Below are 19,402 nucleotides of genomic sequence, written 5' to 3' on the forward strand. Positions count from 1 at the left end.
TGGGCCGACAAATTTTGGTTAGCATTTTACCATCTATATTCCTAGCATACGTCAAAATTTGGCAACAATCGATCCAGTAGTTTCGGAGATTATCTATCTAATTCAAATCGGAACAGACAGACAGACAGACCGAAACAGGAGACCGGGGATTTTTTCATACTTTGAAACATCGAGAAAACATGAAAGTGGCCAGTCAGCCGACGGACTTAATTACAACAATACTTAGTTACCATGTCTATTTTTGATCGTGTTCTTATTGCTGTCTGGGTATTATGATTTGAAAATGGATAAAATTAGCTCTTCGTATTGACTATAAATTTACTCTAGACTTGGCCATTTTTTTCCTTATATTTTATAAGTCGTAAAATTAATTAGTTACGTGGACAAACATGTATTTATATCGTTTTCGTTGTTTTGTAAAGGTCCATGAATTTCCGAAAGCTAGAACGTTTCTTCTACTCCAAATGTGACCAAAGCTGCTTCAAGTTTAAAATACTCGTAATGCTTTGGGGGTCTGTCTAGTGGCGGTTGGAGAAATCCGCCTTTTCGTATTGTATGTAATTAATAAACGCAGTTCTTGTTGGTGAAATTCTATTAATTACAAATAAAGTACTCATCAAGAACTGGTCCGAAACGTGAGCTTGTGGAGAAATCTGTTTACCAAAAATATTGAAGCTAACATTAACCCCATCACCCTCTCACTTAACTCAATTTGCATACAAACGTAAATACGAATGAAGCTTCCAAACTCAATTAAAAACTACTTCGTTTTCATATTGTAAGAGAAAGTCTCCGTCAGCTCATACGTACATTGAACAAACGTAAATAAAACACCTTATGTCAAGATTTTGTTTCCCGATTTACAAAAAAAAATCAACAAGCGAAAGTAAATCGAACATGCAAACACCCGACACAAAAGTGTGTCATCGAAAGTCCTCTATAAAGCTATTGACTGGATAATTACCAATGCAAATGCGAGGACCGTCACCGAAAGGAATGTAAGTGTAATCCCATATTTTCGTCTTATTGTCTTCGTTGAAGCGTCCTGGATCGAAGTTTTCGGGATCCGGGAAATATTCCGGATCTCTGTGTAATCCATAAGCCGGGATCAACACCGATAATCCCTCCTCGATAATAACGTCGGTTTCCGGTACACGATAAGTTTTCGTACATTTCCTCAGGAACACCGGCGCTGGCGGATATTTACGCAGCGTCTCTGAAAAAAAGAGGAGGTGAGAATCGTGTACGAGGGGTGATCGGAAAGTACCGACGCTGGTGGTACGAGGGTACTCGAAAAATTCGCGCGATCGAAATTATACAATTACGAAATTAATGAGTTAAAAACAAAGTGTGCTGCGTTTCCAAACATCATGTAAACCACAGGATATTAATATTTATTGGACTTTATGTAATATTCACGAGAGAATTGCAAACCGTGTTTTCACTGCATAATCGTGTTTTGTTTATAGGAAATGAGGCGATATGTGACGTTATATGTGTGATTTACTAACGTAATTTCAACAGATGTTGTCCTAATTTGGAACAAAATTTAAAATTGCAAATTACCAAAGAACACTGATTTCAGATGTCGCAAAAGTGCGTTACGAAAGTCAGTTTCATTGTAATGACACCCACTGATGTTCGAAAGTAGTTAAAAAAATTCTTCCATTGACACTCAAGTCGTTATTATGAAATGTGCTGGAAATACTCATTTTTTGATCACTTGTCTGCAATTACTTTTAATTCATGTTTGCATCACGCCACTTCGTTATAACCCCACTTTTTGTGACATATCGTGCGATTTAAATTTAGACATACGTTTTAATGACAGGGTTTTTTATCGCTCGTTATAACTCGATCGAATTAACATATTTTTGCATTTTTAAGTTGTTTTTAGTCTAGTGGTCGGAGCGGATTTAATTAATTACGGTGTGAAAATATGTTTTTTAAGTTTGATTGCGGTTGTGGGATTATGAGGGATATTAACCAGAAATAACAAACGTGCTTGTTAGAATTCATAATAAAATTGTAATTCTGTGCATTCGTGCATTTATAAAACGTGTGTTCTACGTGCAGTGCGATTCTTTGTTAAATATTCAGTGCGATTCACTGATTGAAATTCCGCGTAACGATGAAAACTAAAAATTATACGTTGTCTAGCGATTGATTGTAGTTTTTATATTCAGTGATGATGCCAGTCAGAGATTGCAGAAAAACATCCGTTTGTAGGAGTGTACAACTTTGTATATATCTACGCAGTCAAAGTATTCGAAATTAAAAAAAAAAAAAACAAAAAGTGTGGATAAGTTAGCTCATTCTTTTTTTGTTCTTCGCATAATGCATTTTATATGGAAGAATTCGCGGCGGTCTTGTCAGTTATCAAAGACTTATCAATTTCTGAAGAAGTTGGTACATGAAACTTACACAATTTGTCACAAAGTTTTTGTCAATCGGGTTCTATTTGTGTTAAAATTCGATTTTTATGTATTAAAATTTCGTATTAAATCCAATTATTTCTTGAATTTTCATAATTTTAAAATTGCGTTTTTTGATTTTTATTACGCCATATTTCAAGAACTATTCAAAATTCTGTCTTAGTTTTTTAACTGTAATATGCCCAAAGACTACTGACTCTAACCTTGTAACTTTTACGTCATCAGTGTTTTTAAAGTTTTACCAAAAAATCTTGGTTTGAAATTTATGGTAAAATTTTAATCAAAATATACCCCCTAAAATATTTTTCATCATTTTATTTTAAGGTTACCTATATTAGCATTTTTTAACTTATCAATCTTATCATCATAAAAATTATTTTCATAAAAACAAATAAAATTCGGAAAATTTGGTCTAAATAACTTTAGACTAATTTTTCAATTTTGTAATTTGTAATTTTTGATTTTTCAGTTTTATATTTTTAGAATTTTTCGATTTTCCAGTTGTCCGGTTTTAATAAAACAATTTTTCAATTATCAGATTTTCCAGTTGCTTTGATTTTTCATTTTTCAATTCTTTGATATTTGAATTTTAGAATTTTTTCGATTTCAAAATGTTTGGATTTTTCAATTTTTGATTTTACAGTTATCAGATTTTTTTTCAATTTCACAATTTTACCATTTCTCGAGTTTACCTTTATTTGATTTTTCAATTTTATATTTTGCAATTTTTTATTTTTCGATTTCTCAAATGTAATGAATCAGTTTTCCAAATTTTGATTTTTCAATTAACAGATTTTCTAATTCTTCGAGTTTTCCATATTTCGATTTTTCATTTTTCGTATGTTCGATTTTTCAATTTAGAAATTTTGCGATTTTTCATTTTTACAGTTTAATAAATTTTCGAGTTGACGATTATCCAATTTTTCAATTTTGTAGTTTTACCATTTTACAAGTTTCAATTTTTTTATTTTTAATTGATGAAAATTTCAATTTTAATTTTTCAAATTTTTGATTTTTCGGTTTAATTATTTTAGAATTTTTCGTTTTTAAAGGTATCCGATTTTTTAATTTTTGATTCTTAAGTTATCTGAATGTCATTGTTTCGATTTTCTAATTTTTTGATTTTTCAGATTTATAATTTTGTAATTTTTCTGTTTTACTACTGCCTGATTTTTCAAGTTTTAAATTATACGATTTTTCGGTTTTGTAATTTTGCAATTTTTTGATGTTTCATGTATGTTTTTACAATCTTTCGATTTTTCGATTGTCCCGGTTTTAATGAATCAATTTTTCAAATTTTATTTTTCAATTATCAGATTTCCCAATTCCTCGATTTTTCCATTTTTTATTTTTTATTTTTTATTTGTTCGATTTTCCAATTTAGAAATTTTACAATTTTCTAGTTTCACCATTTTACAATTTTCAATTTTTTTTTGTTTTAATTGTTCAAAATTTCTGTTTTAATTTTTCAAGTTTTTGAATTTTCAGTTTAATTATTTTACAATTCGTCGTTTTTAAAGGTATCCGATTTTTCAATTTTGAATTTTACAGTCTTACAATTTTTTGATTGTCCCAATTATTGGATTTTTAATTAACAATTTCCCAATTTTCAATTTTATATTCTTCGTTTTAAAAATTGTTCGTTGTTTCAATTATTCAATTCTTGATTTTTCAATTATCTGAATTTTATTCTTTCGATTTTTAATTTTTCAAAATTTCGATCTTCAAAGGTTTGTGATTTTTCAGTTTCATAATTTCACCATTTTTCAATTTTCAAGTTCTGTAACTTTTCTACTTTACAATTATCTGATTTTTCTTTTTTACAATTTTTCGCTTTTAGAATGATTCTATTTTCAATTTTGTATCTTTGCCAATGTTTCATTTTTAGAGTTTAATAGTTTTTCGATTTTTCAATTTCCTAATTTTACAGATTTCCAATTTTTCAAAATTTCAATTTTGATTTTTCAAGTTTTTGATTTTTTAGTTTAATTTTTTCAATTTTTCGTTTATAAAGGGATCTAATTTTTTGATTTTCAATATTTCAAAATTTCGATCTCCAATTTACCAATTTTTTGGTTTTTCAATTTCATAATTTTGAATTTGTTCGATATCTCAATGTTGTAGTTTTTCTTTTTTTACAACTGTATGATTTTTCAGTTTTGTAATTTTGTCAATTTTTGTTTTTTCAGTTTTATATTTGTACAATTTTTCGATTTCCCAATTATCCCGTTTTTAATGAATCAGTTTTTCAATTATCAGATTTTCCAATTCCTCGATTTTTCGGTTTTGGTAACCTTCGATTTTCAGTTTTTCGATTTTTTATTTTTCATTTGGATTTTCAAATTTAATAATTTAGCAAAAATAAATTTTCGAGTTTACAAATATCCAATTTCTCAATTTTGTTACTTTATAATTTTCCAATTTTGTGATTTTTAATTGCTCAAAATTTCTATTAATTTTTCAAGTTTTTGATTTTTCAGTTTAATTATTTTACAATTTTTCGTTTTTCAAGATGTCCGATTTTTTAATTTATCGATTTCATACTTGTTTAATTATTCAATTTTACATTTTTGCAATTTTTCATGATGTTAATTATTCGATTTTTAATTAATCAATTTCTTAATTTCCAATTTTGTATTATTCGTTTTTAAAATTTTTGGTTTTTTTAATCATTCATTTTTGATTTTTCGATAATTTTATTGTTTCGATTTTCAATTTTTTTATTTTAAAAATTTTAAAATTTCAGTTTTCAGTTTTTCAGTTTTTGATTTTGCAATTTCATAATTTCGCAATTTTTCCATATTTAAATTTTGTAAATTTTCTATTCTACAATTATCTGATTTTTCAATTTTTAAAACTTATTGACTTCAGAATTATTCAATTTTTCAGTTTTATAATTATCTATATATTTTTTTTATTATCAGGTTTATATTTTTTGTTTTTACGATTTCTCAGTTATCCGGTTTTTAATAAATCAGTTTTCAATTTCTGATTTTTCAGTTATCAGATTTTCCAATTTCTCGATTTTTTATTTTTCAATTGTTCGTTTTCAAATTTGTCGATTTATTGTTAAATACTTTTTTATTAAAAAATTATTTTAAACCATAATCTACAACTTTGCCGCTGAACGACTTTAAAGACTCGAACAATAAAAAAACCTCCCAGTTTAAAGATATCAATTTTTTCTATTTTTAATATTTCGAAATTTCGATTTCCAATTTTCTAATTTTCCAATTTTTTAATTTTTCATTTTCATAATTTTACAATTTTTCAATTTTGTATGTAGTTTTTCTATTTTACAATTCTATGATTTTTCAATTTTAAAGTTACCTAAATTTTCAATTTTGTAATTTTGCCAATTTTTTATTTTTCAGTTTTGTATTTTTACAATTTTTCGATTTCCCAATTCTGCCGTTTTTAATGAATCAGTTTTTCAATTATCAGATTTTCCAATTCCTCGATCTTTCAATTTCTTGGTTTTGGTACCCTTTGATTTTCAGTTTTTCGATTTTTGTAATTTTCAGTTCAATTTTTCAATTTAATAATTTAGCAATTTTTCATTTTTGTAATTAAATAAATTTTCGAGTTTACAAATATCCAATTTCTCAATTTTGTTAATTTATAAGTTTTCGATTTTGTGATTTTTAATTGCTCAAAATTTCTATTAATTTTTCAAGTTTTTGATTTTTCAGTTTAATTATTTTACAATGTTTCGTTTTTCAAGATGTCCGATTTTTCAATGTATCGATTGTACTTTTTTATAATTTTACAATTTTACATTTTTGCAATTTCTAGATGTCTCAATAATTATTTTTTGATTTTTCGGTAACTTTATTGTTTCGGTTTTCAATTTTTCAGTTTTTGATTTGGCAATTTCATAATTTCAAAATTTTTTGATTTTTAAATTTTGTAATTTGTCTATTCTACAATTATCTAATTTTTCAATTTTTCGTTTTTAAAACTTTTCGACTTCGAAATTATCTAATTTTTCAATTTTGTTATTGTCGATTTTTTTTATTTTTCAGTTTTATATATTTTTATTTTTTTCGATTTCTCAATTATCCGGTTTTTAATAAATCAGTTTTCAATTTTTGATTTTTCAGTTATCAGATTTTCTAATTTCTCGATTTTTTATTTTTCAATTGTTCGTTGTCAAATTTGTGGATTTGTTGTTAAATATTTTTTTATTACAAAATTATTTTAAACCATAATCTACAACTTTGTCTCGGAACGACTTTAAAATCTCGAACAATAAAAAAAGCTCCCAGTTTAAAGATATAAAAGTTTTTTATTTTTAATATTTCGAAATTTCGATTTCCAATTTTCCAATTTTTGAATTTTTCATTTTCAGAATTTTGCAATTTTTCAATTTTGTATGTAGTTTTTCTATTTTACAATTCTATGGTTTTTCAATTTTAAAGTTACCTAAGTTTTCAATTTTGTAATTTTGCCAATTTTTTATTTTTCAGTTTTATGTTTTTACAATTTTTCGATTTCCCAATTGTCCCGTTTTTAATGAATCAGTTTTTCAATTATCAGATTTTCCAATTCCTCGATCTTTCAATTTCTTGGTTTTGGTGCCCTTTGATTTTCAGTTTTTCGATTTTTTTATTTTTCATTTTTGCAGTTAAATAAACTTTCGAGTTTACAAATATCCAATTTCTCAATTTTGTTACTTTATAATTTTCCAATTTTGTGATTTTTAATTGCTCAAAATTTCTATTAATTTTTCAAGTTTTTGATTTTTCAGTTTAATTATTTTACAATTTTTCGTGTTTCAAGATGTCTGATTATTCAATTTATCGATTTCACACTTTTGTAATTCTACAATTTTAGATTTTTGCAATTTTTAGATGTCTCAATTATTCATTTTTTGATTTTTTCGGTAACTTTATTGTTTAGATTTTCAGTTTTTCAGTTTTTGATTTTGCAATTTCATAATTTCACAATTTTTTGATTTTTACATTTTGTAATTTTTCTATTCTACAATTATCTAATTTTTCAATTTTTCGTTTTTAAAACGTTTCTACTTCGAAATTATCCAATTTTTCAATTTTGTAATTATCGATTTTTTTGATTTTTCAGTTTTATATATTTTTATTTTTTTCGATTTCTCAATTATCCGGTTTTTGATAAATTAGGTTTTAATTCTTGATTTTTCAATTATTATAAAATTTTCCAATTTTTCGATTTTTGAGTGCATTTTCCGTTTCGTTCTCAAGGCAGACTTGATTAACCACCAAATATGTGTGTAATAAATATTTCAAATCTCATACTAGTAGGCAGTGACGCCCATTGTGTACTACTGTCACACTGAATTTATTTTTTTAACGAAAACAAACATTTCACTCGAAGTTTTCAATGAATTGATCACGTTTTGATTGTTTTGGGGTCGAGTACGAAGAGCTTTTGTTTAATCTGGCTAACGTTCGATATTCACCGCGTACAAAGTAAACAACGAACAATCCAGAGATCTAGTTCACCGCTCCAAGAAATTGACATTACAGTTTTTAAATCTAATTGTTCGTACGACTGTACTTAAACCGACTCGTTGATGACCCTCTTCCGCCTAAACGGGTTTAACATTCTCAATGAATATTTAAACTATAAGTTGTAACAAGACGTTGTCCGGGATGGGATCGCGTCAGGTCGACAAAGCGACACTTCCAGGAAATTAAGGTAGACAAAACAGGAAAGAAGTTGGACGACGAGGGAACTGAAAGGATAAATTTATTTTGACTGTAAAGGGGGAGTGTGAAGAATTTATAGAGAACAAGAATCAGTGGGAAGGAAGGAGAGAGGAGGAGATAAAACAGGTTATTCCAGATGAGTGGGGATGAGTGCTTTTCAAATGGTCCACACAGGGGAATCCCGTATAAAGTATGACGCAAACGTCAAAAATGTAGTTCGTCCACCAGTTTTCGGTCCTGGTAAAAACCCTCGTCCGGAATTTTCACCATAGACGAATAAAAACGAAATTGTAGCTAAAAATAACTACTACGTTACTCCGTCACCTTTACTAATTTCCCCACAAACGCAACCCTGCTAGTTTGAATCAAATTTCACGACCGAGTTGTACTGAGCCCCAGTTAACCCTCACTATTCCCCAAACCAAACAACGAACCTGAAATAATCGTATCTAAATATTCCATCTCCATCGCTGCGTCATAAGTCAATTTTCCGCTGTGCCTCTCCAGCACCCTGCTAATTTCAGCCCGCGCTTTGTTGCGTATGGCCTCGTTTTGGGCCATCTCAAACAAGGCGAAGCTGATTGTAGTGGACGTCGTCTCGAACCCAGCCAAGAAGAAAATGAAGGCTTGCGCTGCGGCCTCGTCCAGCGTCAAAGACGTCCCGACGGCGGGCGCCGCCTCCCGCTCGTCGCCGTCGCCCTCGAGCCTGCCCCGGTTCTTGAGCTGGATGAGCAGCTGCAGGAAGTCGCTGCGGGCCACCCCGTTCTCCTCGCGGAAGCGGATGGTCTCGTTGACGACGTCCTGGAAGAACCGGGTGACGGTGGCGGTGAAGACGCCGAGGCCGAGGAGTCTGGCGAGGGACGGGAAGCTGCGGATGACGGTCATCTTGAGGACGTCGCCGACGGTCTGGGTAAAGGCGCGCTTCCCCATGAGGCGGAATTCGGCGTCCGGGTTCCGCATGCTGTTGCATTCGATGCCGAATGCGCAGGAGCCGATCACGTCGGTGCTGTACCTACGTAAAAGTGAAAAGGTGCATTAGAAAATTTTGATGACCTTTGGAGGGGTAGTTTTGAAATTTCTCTTTGGTTTTGTCTGAATTTAAAGCCGTTTTTGACCCATTTTGAGTTTAATTAGGAGTTTTGCAATAGGACATTGTTACAGTCAGTCAGCCACTAAGTCACCTATTCAGTCAGTCACTCACTCAGTCACCAAAAATTTTGAAAAATTTCCAAAACTGGAATGACGAAAAACTGAAAAATCGAAATATTCATAGAATGACATCAATAAACCGAAACATAGAAAGATTGAGAAATCTAGACGTAGAACATTCGAAAATTTGAGAAGTCGAAATAGACCAAAAACGAAAAATCAAAAATTAAGACATGAAAATTTTTTTAAAAATTTATATATGAAAAAATTTAAAAACTGAACAACAAAAAAATCGAATTGCCTAAATCTCGATAAGTGGAAAAATTGAAAAACCGAAAAATCTAAAACCGAGAAGTCAAAAGATAGAGAAAACGAAACATCGAAAAATTGAAGAATCGAAATATTGATAAATCCCAAAACGGAATTATCGAAAAATTCAAAAATTAGGAAATTGAAATAGGCCAAAATCGAAAAGTGCACATTTTAAAAATTTTGAATAAAAGAAATCGAAGAAACCAAAAACTGAGATATTGAACAATTAAAAAATTGAAACATGGAAATCTCGATAAATCAGATATCGATAAAACGAGAAATCGAAAAATTGCTAATTTTAAAAATCTAAAAATTGGTCTAAAGAGTTTAGACAGTACTTCCCTCGCTGTCGGAAACGTGACGACTGCATGTCTATTATTGTTTTTTTCGCAGTAGATTTCAAAGCATTCGGTTATGTGGTTCCTGAGTAAACCAATAAAATAAATTTACGCATTCATTATTTTTTTTGAGTCACCCGGTATATGCAAATTCAAAAAATATGAATGGAATGATAAATTACAAGTACAGACTCATCATATTTTGTATATTGTAGACAGAATTTATTCGGCAAACTTTTGAGCTGACGTCATCAGTTTTTTGGAGAAGATAACCAAATATATTTTGCTTAAAAATTTATTATGCTCTTTATCACCTTAAAACATTTCATTCATTTTTCAAAACATTCGGTTCTGTAGTTCCTGATTAAATCAATAAAATACATTTACGTATTCATTAATTCTTTTGGGTCACCCTGTATATGCAAATCCAAAAAGTATGAATGGAATGATAAATCACAAGTACAGACTCATCATATTTTGTACAGTTTAGATAGGATTTATTCGGCAAACTTTCGAGCTGACGTCATCAATTTTTTGGAGGAGATAAGCAAATATATTTTGACTAAACATTTATTATGCTTTTTATAACCTTAAAATATCTGCAAGATTTCGAAGCATTCGGTTTTATAGTTCCTGATTAACTCAATAAAATAAATTCATGCATTCATTAATTTTTTTGAGTTATCCTGTATATGGAATCGAAAAAATTTGAATGGAATGATAAATTACAAGAACAGACTCACCATATTTTGTACATTTTAGATAGAATTTATTCAGCAAAATTTTGTGGTGACGTCATAAATTTTTTTAGGGGGGACGACCAAATACATTTTGATCAAAAATTTACCATCCTTATGATAAATTTAAAACATCTTCAAGATTTCAAAGCATTCGGTTTTGCAGTTCCTGAGTAAATCAGTAAAATACATTTACGCATTCATTAATTTTTTTGAGTCACCCTGTATATGCAAATCCAAAAAATATGAACCGAGTGATATATCACAATTACAGACTCATCATATTTTGTACATTTGAAATAGGATTTATTCGGCAAACTTTTGAGCTGACGTCATCAAGTTTTTGGAGGGGATAACCAAATATATTTTGACTGAAGATTTATGATGCTCTTTATAACCTTAAAACATCCACAACATTTCAAAACATTCGGGTTAGCAGATTCAAAATTAAATTGCAAAATGTTGTTTTATAATTTTGATTTTTTTTCAAAAAATCTGGACGTTTCGGGTAAAAACTCAATTCGGAGTCGTAAACTACATGTGTAGGACTATGCTATTTTATACAATTTAAAACCCATTTACTATGCACAATTTTGAAGTGACGTCATGGCATTAGTGGTGGGGATGATTATACAAATTTTGGTTAGCGTTTTACCATCTACATGATATTCCTCTAATATAAGTACAAAATTTCACAATAATCGGTCCAGTACTTTCGGAGATTATCTGTCTAATAAAAATCCGGGACGGCAGACAGACGGACAGACGGACAGACAGACGGAAATAGGAGACCTATTTCTTCGTCTTCTAGGGGTCATGAAAGATCGAGACAACGTAAAAGTAGAGAGTCGGCCGACGGACTCGATTACAATACTTCCTTTGCTTACGCTCGGGAAGTAAAAATATAACTGAAAAATTAGTCTAAAGAGTTTAGACAGTACTTCCCTCGCTGTCGGAAACTTGACGACTGCATACCTATTGTGTTTTTTTTCTCATTACATTTTTGTAGTGGGAATTTAAAAAAAAAATTGTGATGACGTCATCAACATTTTTGCAAGGACACGTATATCAGTTGGGATAGATGTAGTGTAATACTAAGAATAAAATTATTGTATTCCCAAATTTTCGGGAAAATGAATTGGGTCGTTTTGAATATTGATTTCTTATAATCAATAAAATAACGAAACAATTTACTCACGTATATATATTATGCTTCTAATAATTTTAAAATATTCCCAAGATTTCAAAGCATTCGGTTTTGTAATTCCTGATTAAATCGATAAAATAAATTCACGCATTCATTAATTTTTTTGTGTCACCCTGCATATGCAAATCCAAAAATATGAATGGAATGATAAATCACAACTACATATTCATCACATTTTGTACATTTTAGATACGATTTATTCGGCAAACTTTTGAGCTGACGTCATCAGTTTTTTGTAGAAGATAACCAAATATATTTTGACTAAACATTTATTATGCTCTTTATGACCTTAAAACATCTGCAAGATTTCAGAGCATTCGGATTAAATCAATAAAATATATTTACGCATTCATTAATTTTTTTGAGTCACCGTGTATATGCAAATCCAAAAAATTGGTCTAAAGAGTTTAGACAGTACTTCCCTCGCTGTCGGAAACTTGACGACTGCATGGCTATTGTGTTTTTTTCTCATTACATTTTTGTAGTGGGAATTTAAAACTGCGATGACGTCATCAACATTTTTGCAAGGACACGGATATCAGTTGGGATAGATGTAGTGTAATACTAAGAATAAAATTATTGTATTCCCAAATTTTCGGGAAAATGAATTGGGTCGTTTTGAATATTGATTTTTTATAATCAATAAAATAACGAAACAATTTACTCACGTATACGGCAACTGAAAATCGTTTATGTATAAACATTCTTAATTTAAGATGACAAGCGTAACAGCATACGTGAGAGCCAAACAGAGAAACTGTAAACAAATTCATTAATTTTTTTGAGTCACCCTGCATATGCAAATCCAAAAATATGATTGGAATGATAAATCACAAGTACAGACTCATCATATTTTGTACATTTTAGATACGATTTATTCGGCAAACTTTTGAGCTGACGTCATCAGTTTTTTGTAGAAGATAACCAAATTATTTTGAAGTGACGTCATCGCATTAGTGGTGGGGATGATTAGACAAATTTTGGTTAGCGTTTTACCATCTACATGATATTCTTAATATAAGTACAAAATTTCACAACAATCGGTCGAGTACTTTCGGAGATTATCTGTCTAATAAAAATCCGGGACAACAGACGGACAGACGGACAGACGGACGGACAGACGGACAGACGGACAGACGGACGGACAGACGGACAGACGGACAGACGGACAGACGGACAGACGGACAGACGGACAGACGGACAGACAGACGGAAATGGGAGACCTATTTCTTCGTCTTCTAGGGGTCATGAAAGATCGAGAAAACGTAAAAGTAGAGAGTCGGCCGACGGACTCGATTACAATACTTCCTTTGCTTACGCTCGGGAAGTAAAAATATGAATGGAGTGATAAATTACAAGTACAGACTCATCATTTTTTACAGTTTAGATAGGATTTATTCGGCAAACTTTCGAGCTGACGTCATCATTTTTTTGGAGGGGATAAGCAAATTTATTTTGACTAAACATTTATTATGCTCTTTATAACCTTAAAACATCTTCAAGATTTCAAAGCATTCGGTTTAGTAGTTCCTGAGTAAATCAGTAAAATAAATTTACGCAGTCATTAATTTTTTTGAGTCACCCTGTATATGCAAATCCAAAAAATATGAACCGAGTGATATATCACAATTACAGACTCATCATATTTTGTACATTTGAAATAGGATTTATTCGGCAAATTTTTGAGCTGACGTCATCAAGTTTTTGGAGGGGATAACCAAATATATTTTGACTGAAGATTTATGATGCTCTTTACAGCCTTAAAACATCCGCAACATTTCAAAACATTCGGGTTAGCAGATTCAAAATTAAATTGCAAAATGTTGTTTTATAATTTTGATTTTTTTTCCAAAAATCTGGACGTTTCGGGTAAAAACTCAATTCGGAGTCGTAAACTACATGTGTAGGACTATGTTATTTTATACAATTTAAAAGCCATTTACTATGCACGATTTTGAAGTGACGTCATCGCATTAGTGGTGGGGATGATTAGACAAATTTTGGTTAGCGTTTTACCATCTACATGATATTCCTCCAATATAAGTACAAAATTTCACAATAATCGGTCCAGTACTTTCGGAGATTATCTGTCTAATAAAAATCCGGGACGGCAGACAGACGGACAGACGGACAGACAGACGGAAATAGGAGACCTATTTCTTCGTCTTCTAGGGGTCATGAAAGATCGAGAAAATGTAAAAGTAGAGAGTCGGCCGACGGACTCGATTACAATACTTCCTATGTCTATACCACATGTCTATACCACATTCGCGGAACCTTGTCAGCGCACAAAACAAATGCACGTCTGTAATGTTAAAGTAGATGTAAATAAGCGTGTTACCCTTATGTTTCAACCGAGTTTTTACTTTAAAAAACTTTGTGTCTACCAAATTGGGTTGGTCCAATTTAATACTAATAATAAGTGTTGCCTTTAATTTAATGAATAAAATAAATTGACTTCATTAATTTTTTTGAGCCACCTCTTAAGAAAATCTAAAAAAATATGAATGGAATGATAAATCACAAGTACAAACTCATCATCTTTTTTGCATTTTAGATAGGATTTATTCAGCAAAATTTAAGGGTGACGTCATCAATTTTTTTAGGAGGGATGAACAAATACATTTTGAACAAAAGTATACCATGCTTATAATAACTTTAAAATATCTCCAAGATTTCACAGCATTCGGTTCTGTAATTCCTGATTAAATCAATAAAATAAATTGACGCATTCATTAATTTTTTTGAGTCACCGTGTATATGCAAATCCAAGAAATATGATTGGAATGATAAATCACAAGTACAGACTCATCATATTTTGTACATTTTAGATAGGATTTATTCAGCAAAATTTTGGAGTGACGTCATCAATTTTTTAAGGGGGAAGAGCAAATACATTTTGATAAAAAATTTACCATGCTTATGGTAATTTTAAAACATCTACATGATATTCCTAATATAAGTACAAAATTTTACAACAATCGGTCCAGTACTTTCGGAGATTATCTGTCTAATAAAAATCCGGGACGGCAGACAGACGGACAGACGGACAGACGGACGGACAGACAGACAGACGGAAATGGGAAACCTATTTCTTCGTCTTCTAGGGGTCATGAAAGATCGAGAAAACGTAAAAGTAGAGAGTCGGCCGACGGACTCGATTACAATACTTCCTTTGCTTACGCTCGGGAAGTAAAAATCGAGAAATCGAAAAACTGGAGGATCGAAAAACTGAAAAATCTCAAACCTGAGGCACCGAAAAATTAAGAAATTGAAAAATCAAAAACCTGGAAAATTGAAAACTTAAAAAATCGAAATACTAAAGAATTGAAAAATGAAAAGTCGCGAAATCGGGAAATGGGAAAATCAAAAATCGATTAATCCAGAAATTGTTAAATCGAAAAATCGAATATTCAGAAACGAAAAAAATCGAAAAATTTAAAAACCGAAAAATTGAAGACTAAAAATGATAAATTTTAAAAAACATAAAATTGAAGTATCGAAATATTGAAAAATCCCAAAACAGAAAAATTGAAAAATCCCGAAACTGAAACATCCAAAAATCGAAAAATTGAACTGAAAAACTGAAAAATCGAAACATTGAGAAGTCGGGAAATGGAAAAATTGATAAATTGAACAATCGAAATATTTCCAAAACTGACATATTGAAATATTGAAAAGTGAACGGAAAATTGAAGAATCAAAAACCTGGAAAAATCCCAAAAAACTAACATTATCGAAAAATTTGGAAACCGAAAATTCAAACATCGAGAAATCGAAAATTTTAGAAACCGAAGACCGAAGCCAGTCAATCAATCACACAATCAGTAGGGTCAGTCAGCCAGTCAATCAGTCTGTCAGTGAATAGTTCACTCAGGCACTCAGTCAGTTAGCCAGTTAGTTGGTTGGTTAGCCAGCCACTCAGTCATTCAACCCGTCGGTCGGTCTTTTTTTTTAATTTTTTTTTACAAAAATACGATTTCGTCTTCGACTGACCGTTTGTTGACACATATGATCTCGAGGTTGTGCAAAATGCAAAATTAGCCACTTCCGGGCGTTCCACTAATTTATGACTTACAGCCAGGCAGCCACCTGCACAAAGAGCTGCTCTTTAAAGATTGTGAACAAAAATTTTCTTCCACTGTAAATTACTAAGGTTAGAGAAAATATAAGTTTTTATCCCTTATTGAATCAATATTTTTCAGAATATTCAAATAAATTTCCCAGTTTATTATTAACAGAACTTAAGAGTAGGTTTCCTAAAATTTTTGATTTGCATCGACTAGAAAATGAGTTATCGATAATATACGTATAGGGATTTTCATTATCATTTTTTAATTCAAACCCTGTAAAAATATTGCATTTAATTTGCTAATAAAAATTGACACAGACTACAGACAGACAAAGGACACACAGACGGAAACGGGGACCTATTTTTTCATACTCTAGGGGACATAAAAACTCCCAAATTGATTATATTTAAAGCTGCGACAGTGAATTAAGTACAAAATAAAACTCCTGGCTAATTTTGTAAGACATTTGTTTAATCACCCCGGAGAAAACAACGTTGGAAGTATTAATATGTTAATAATAAATGCTCTGTTGAAGTGGGACGTCTAATAAAGCTTTTTTCGTTGCATCACTTTCGCTGCAAAAAAAGACAAGCAAATAATTGAGGTAACCTTCATTAGACGCGTTCACTTTGAAACATTGTAACAAGAGATGAAAGGTGTAATACCCACTATAATACATTTAAAATGTGTGTTTAATAAAAAGTGTTCAGTATATTTTAATAATTATATACCCGTAGGAAGTAAAAAATTATTTAATTGAATGTCTTCAAAATTTATAGATTGTGCAAGTTATAATTCTATGTTTATCTTCAATTTTTACTTTTCATTGCTATTTCAATAAACAGAAAATTATGTATTGCATGAGATTGCATAACTTTAAGTCGCTTTAAGTGTTTCACCAGGGACTGCGAATTATTTAAGAAACTAACTCTTTGTTAAACCTATTTCCTCGTTGCAAAACATTGATGCGAAACGTATCTGTTGTGCAAGAGTTCAATAGGTTGCAGACATATTCAGGCGAATGAATTTTTTAACAAACAGCCCGGTCAAATCTATAACTTTAAATTTGTGTCGGATTTCTACAGAAAATTTCCATTCACGTTACCTTGCTAATATCTCCTTAATTTCAACTCTTCCGTCACTCTCCGCTATCTCCTTCAATCTCGCAACCATTTCCTCACCGCAGTCCAGTATAGTTTGAAACATATATTTCAATTTGCCTGGCGAATACGCCGGTGTCAATTTAGCCCTCAGATTTTTCCATTTAGGTCCGGCCAACGAGAACAGATGCGCGCTTATCGGATCGTTCTCCTCATCGTAATATATTCCCCGATCGTGGAAATGCTGGAAGTCCTGAGCGAGTATCTTCTTGATCAGCACCGGATCCAGCGGCAGGAACGCCTTCCTGCTGAAAAAGTACAAGCCCGCGAACTTGTGTCCCTGCGCCCTCATCAGGTCGTAAATTTCTTTGATTTTGTTGGCCATGTTCTGGCGCCTGAAGATGACGCTCGCCATGTCCCCGAACGGGAACGAGGGAGCGAGCTGCGGGACGCCCCGGGACTTCCAGTACGTGTAGGCGTGTTTGAAATATAAGTACACGAGGATGACGAGGAAGAGGACAATCCCGACGAAACCACTTTCCATTTTTAATGTTTTGTGCAGTCGATGAACCGCGAACTTTTCTCTGGCGTTGGGTTAGGTCGGTAAAGAGCACTTTCACTGGTATGACACGCGGGTTTACAGGAAGATTTTTATGATTGAGGCGTATCGGGATAAACCCTCGATGAAGTTGCCCTCGTAGAGCATGTATGTTAGCACGTTGAACATTATGTAACAGAATAAATAAATGAACACGTAGAGGAGGTCCAGGAGGGCATACAGGATCATGGTTGGGACATTGTAACTCACTTAACACTTCATGTAATGCACCGGCACTCCTACTATTTCGGTGGACACTCTGCTCTTGAACTTGATGGGTTTGTTCTTTTTGGACTGAAAGGTTTTACTGAACTGTCGTAAGAAACCGCCGGAGAAATTTCTCTTCTTTAACTTTCCCCATCCAGCGACCGGTAATAAACCGTGAAGAATAGCTTCTACGAGGACGTTACATCATGCTGCTTCGCTGGGTTTGTAGGAAATGCAGTTACGACTGCCGTTATTAGTTCCGAACATGACAGGTAAAAGCAATGATAAACTTCTTGTCGAGAATTATTGAAGGTAGTGCCCAAAGTGTACAGTCAAGTGGGCCACAATGAATTAAAGCTACAAAAATATGACGTATGCGCTTTTTATTATCATCGACACTAGTTAGTATGTTTGTACACATTTCACTGCTTTTAGTTAGGTACTACTACCATTATTTGTAATTAATACGAGTTTACCATAATAAGCGTAGCAAATTTTAGTGAAAGATCACCTTCGTGCCACTGATAACACATTTTCTCTGATCGCCACAGTAAATTGAGACTAGTCAAGTAACATTTAACCGTGCTATTTGATTTTAGTTTGTTTTGCCATCGTCGCTAAAATTAGACTTTTTGACAAGTTATGTGGCCATTTTATATGTATATAATTGTTCCTGTACTGCCTTTTTACTAGTAATATTTAGATGGCTGTTTATTTATTTTCAAAATTTGACACACTAGTTCTTGTGAAAATTTTGTACAAATATCAGTGCAACGCAGAAACTACAGGTTTAGTTTTTTATATAGCCGAAAGGGCAAATTTGTTTTAGAACCTTGAAATATTTAAAATCTCTCAAGGTTCTAACACAGATTTACTCTAACGTAGTTGTTAACTTATTTTTGCTTCCGATCCTACGAAATTCTTGTATTCCTTCTACTTTCTCGTCTCAATAGTGTTTTTATCTCAGTGACTTAAATATGTATGTTTGTCTTCTTTTGTTCTTCTCTCTGTGTGTCATTTTTTATTGTTATTTTTTATTAGTTATCGGCAATCTTCTTTGATGTTTTCTTTTATATTTACGTCCGTTAAAAAAAAAAAAAATCAATTATAGGTATCTACAACAAAATTTTACAATATATGTTAACCACTACAACACTGAATCCACTGAAGTGTATAGGCTCGAAAGTTATCGTGAACACGGTAAATCGTTGATCGAAATTTATCTGTTCATCCTTTCCAAAAATTTGATGACGTCATCTCATAATTTTGGATACTAATTCTGGCTTGAAATGAGAAGAATACCATGTTTCCGTATAAGATGAGGGGAATAACATGCTTCCATTCACGAATTTTCCTTAAGTATTTTATTTTTTAAAATTGCTTATGCAGGATATTTTGATTGAATTGTTTTTTTTTTAATTTTGGGAATTTGTTGTTTTAGTGTTACACATAACTATCCAAATAGATTTATTTGTGTTTAATAAGAGGTTGGAAACCTCATGACAGAATTTTGTAAAGAAAATTAGTTTTTCTGTACTTTAATTACCCACTTCTAA

General features: G+C 31.6%; 2 protein-coding genes across 2 annotated transcripts in view; one reads left to right on the top strand and one right to left on the bottom strand.

Annotated features, from left to right (window-relative positions):
* The window catches only part of LOC135128581 (cytochrome P450 6a22-like), a 29,849-nt gene extending 11,761 nt beyond the window's left edge, over window positions 1-18,088 (bottom strand). Inside the window, exons 1-3 of the mRNA XM_064055474.1 lie at window positions 17,047-18,088; window positions 8,560-9,137; window positions 965-1,216 (exon numbers count right to left, since the gene is read on the bottom strand). Of these exons, the coding sequence (XP_063911544.1) occupies window positions 965-1,216; window positions 8,560-9,137; window positions 17,047-17,585 (1,369 nt within the window). The 5' untranslated portion in view covers window positions 17,586-18,088. The remainder of the gene's footprint in view (window positions 1-964; window positions 1,217-8,559; window positions 9,138-17,046) is intronic.
* The window catches only part of LOC135128580 (centrosomal protein of 290 kDa), an 83,543-nt gene that overhangs the window by 51,235 nt on the left and 12,906 nt on the right, over window positions 1-19,402 (top strand). The window lies entirely within an intron of this gene.

The sequence above is a fragment of the Zophobas morio genome, unplaced genomic scaffold (genome assembly GCF_036711695.1).
Source record: "Zophobas morio isolate AGI-343-1 ecotype UQ-CSIRO unplaced genomic scaffold, CSIRO_AGI_Zmor_V1 ptg000014l, whole genome shotgun sequence".
Lineage (NCBI taxonomy): Eukaryota > Metazoa > Arthropoda > Insecta > Coleoptera > Tenebrionidae > Zophobas > Zophobas morio.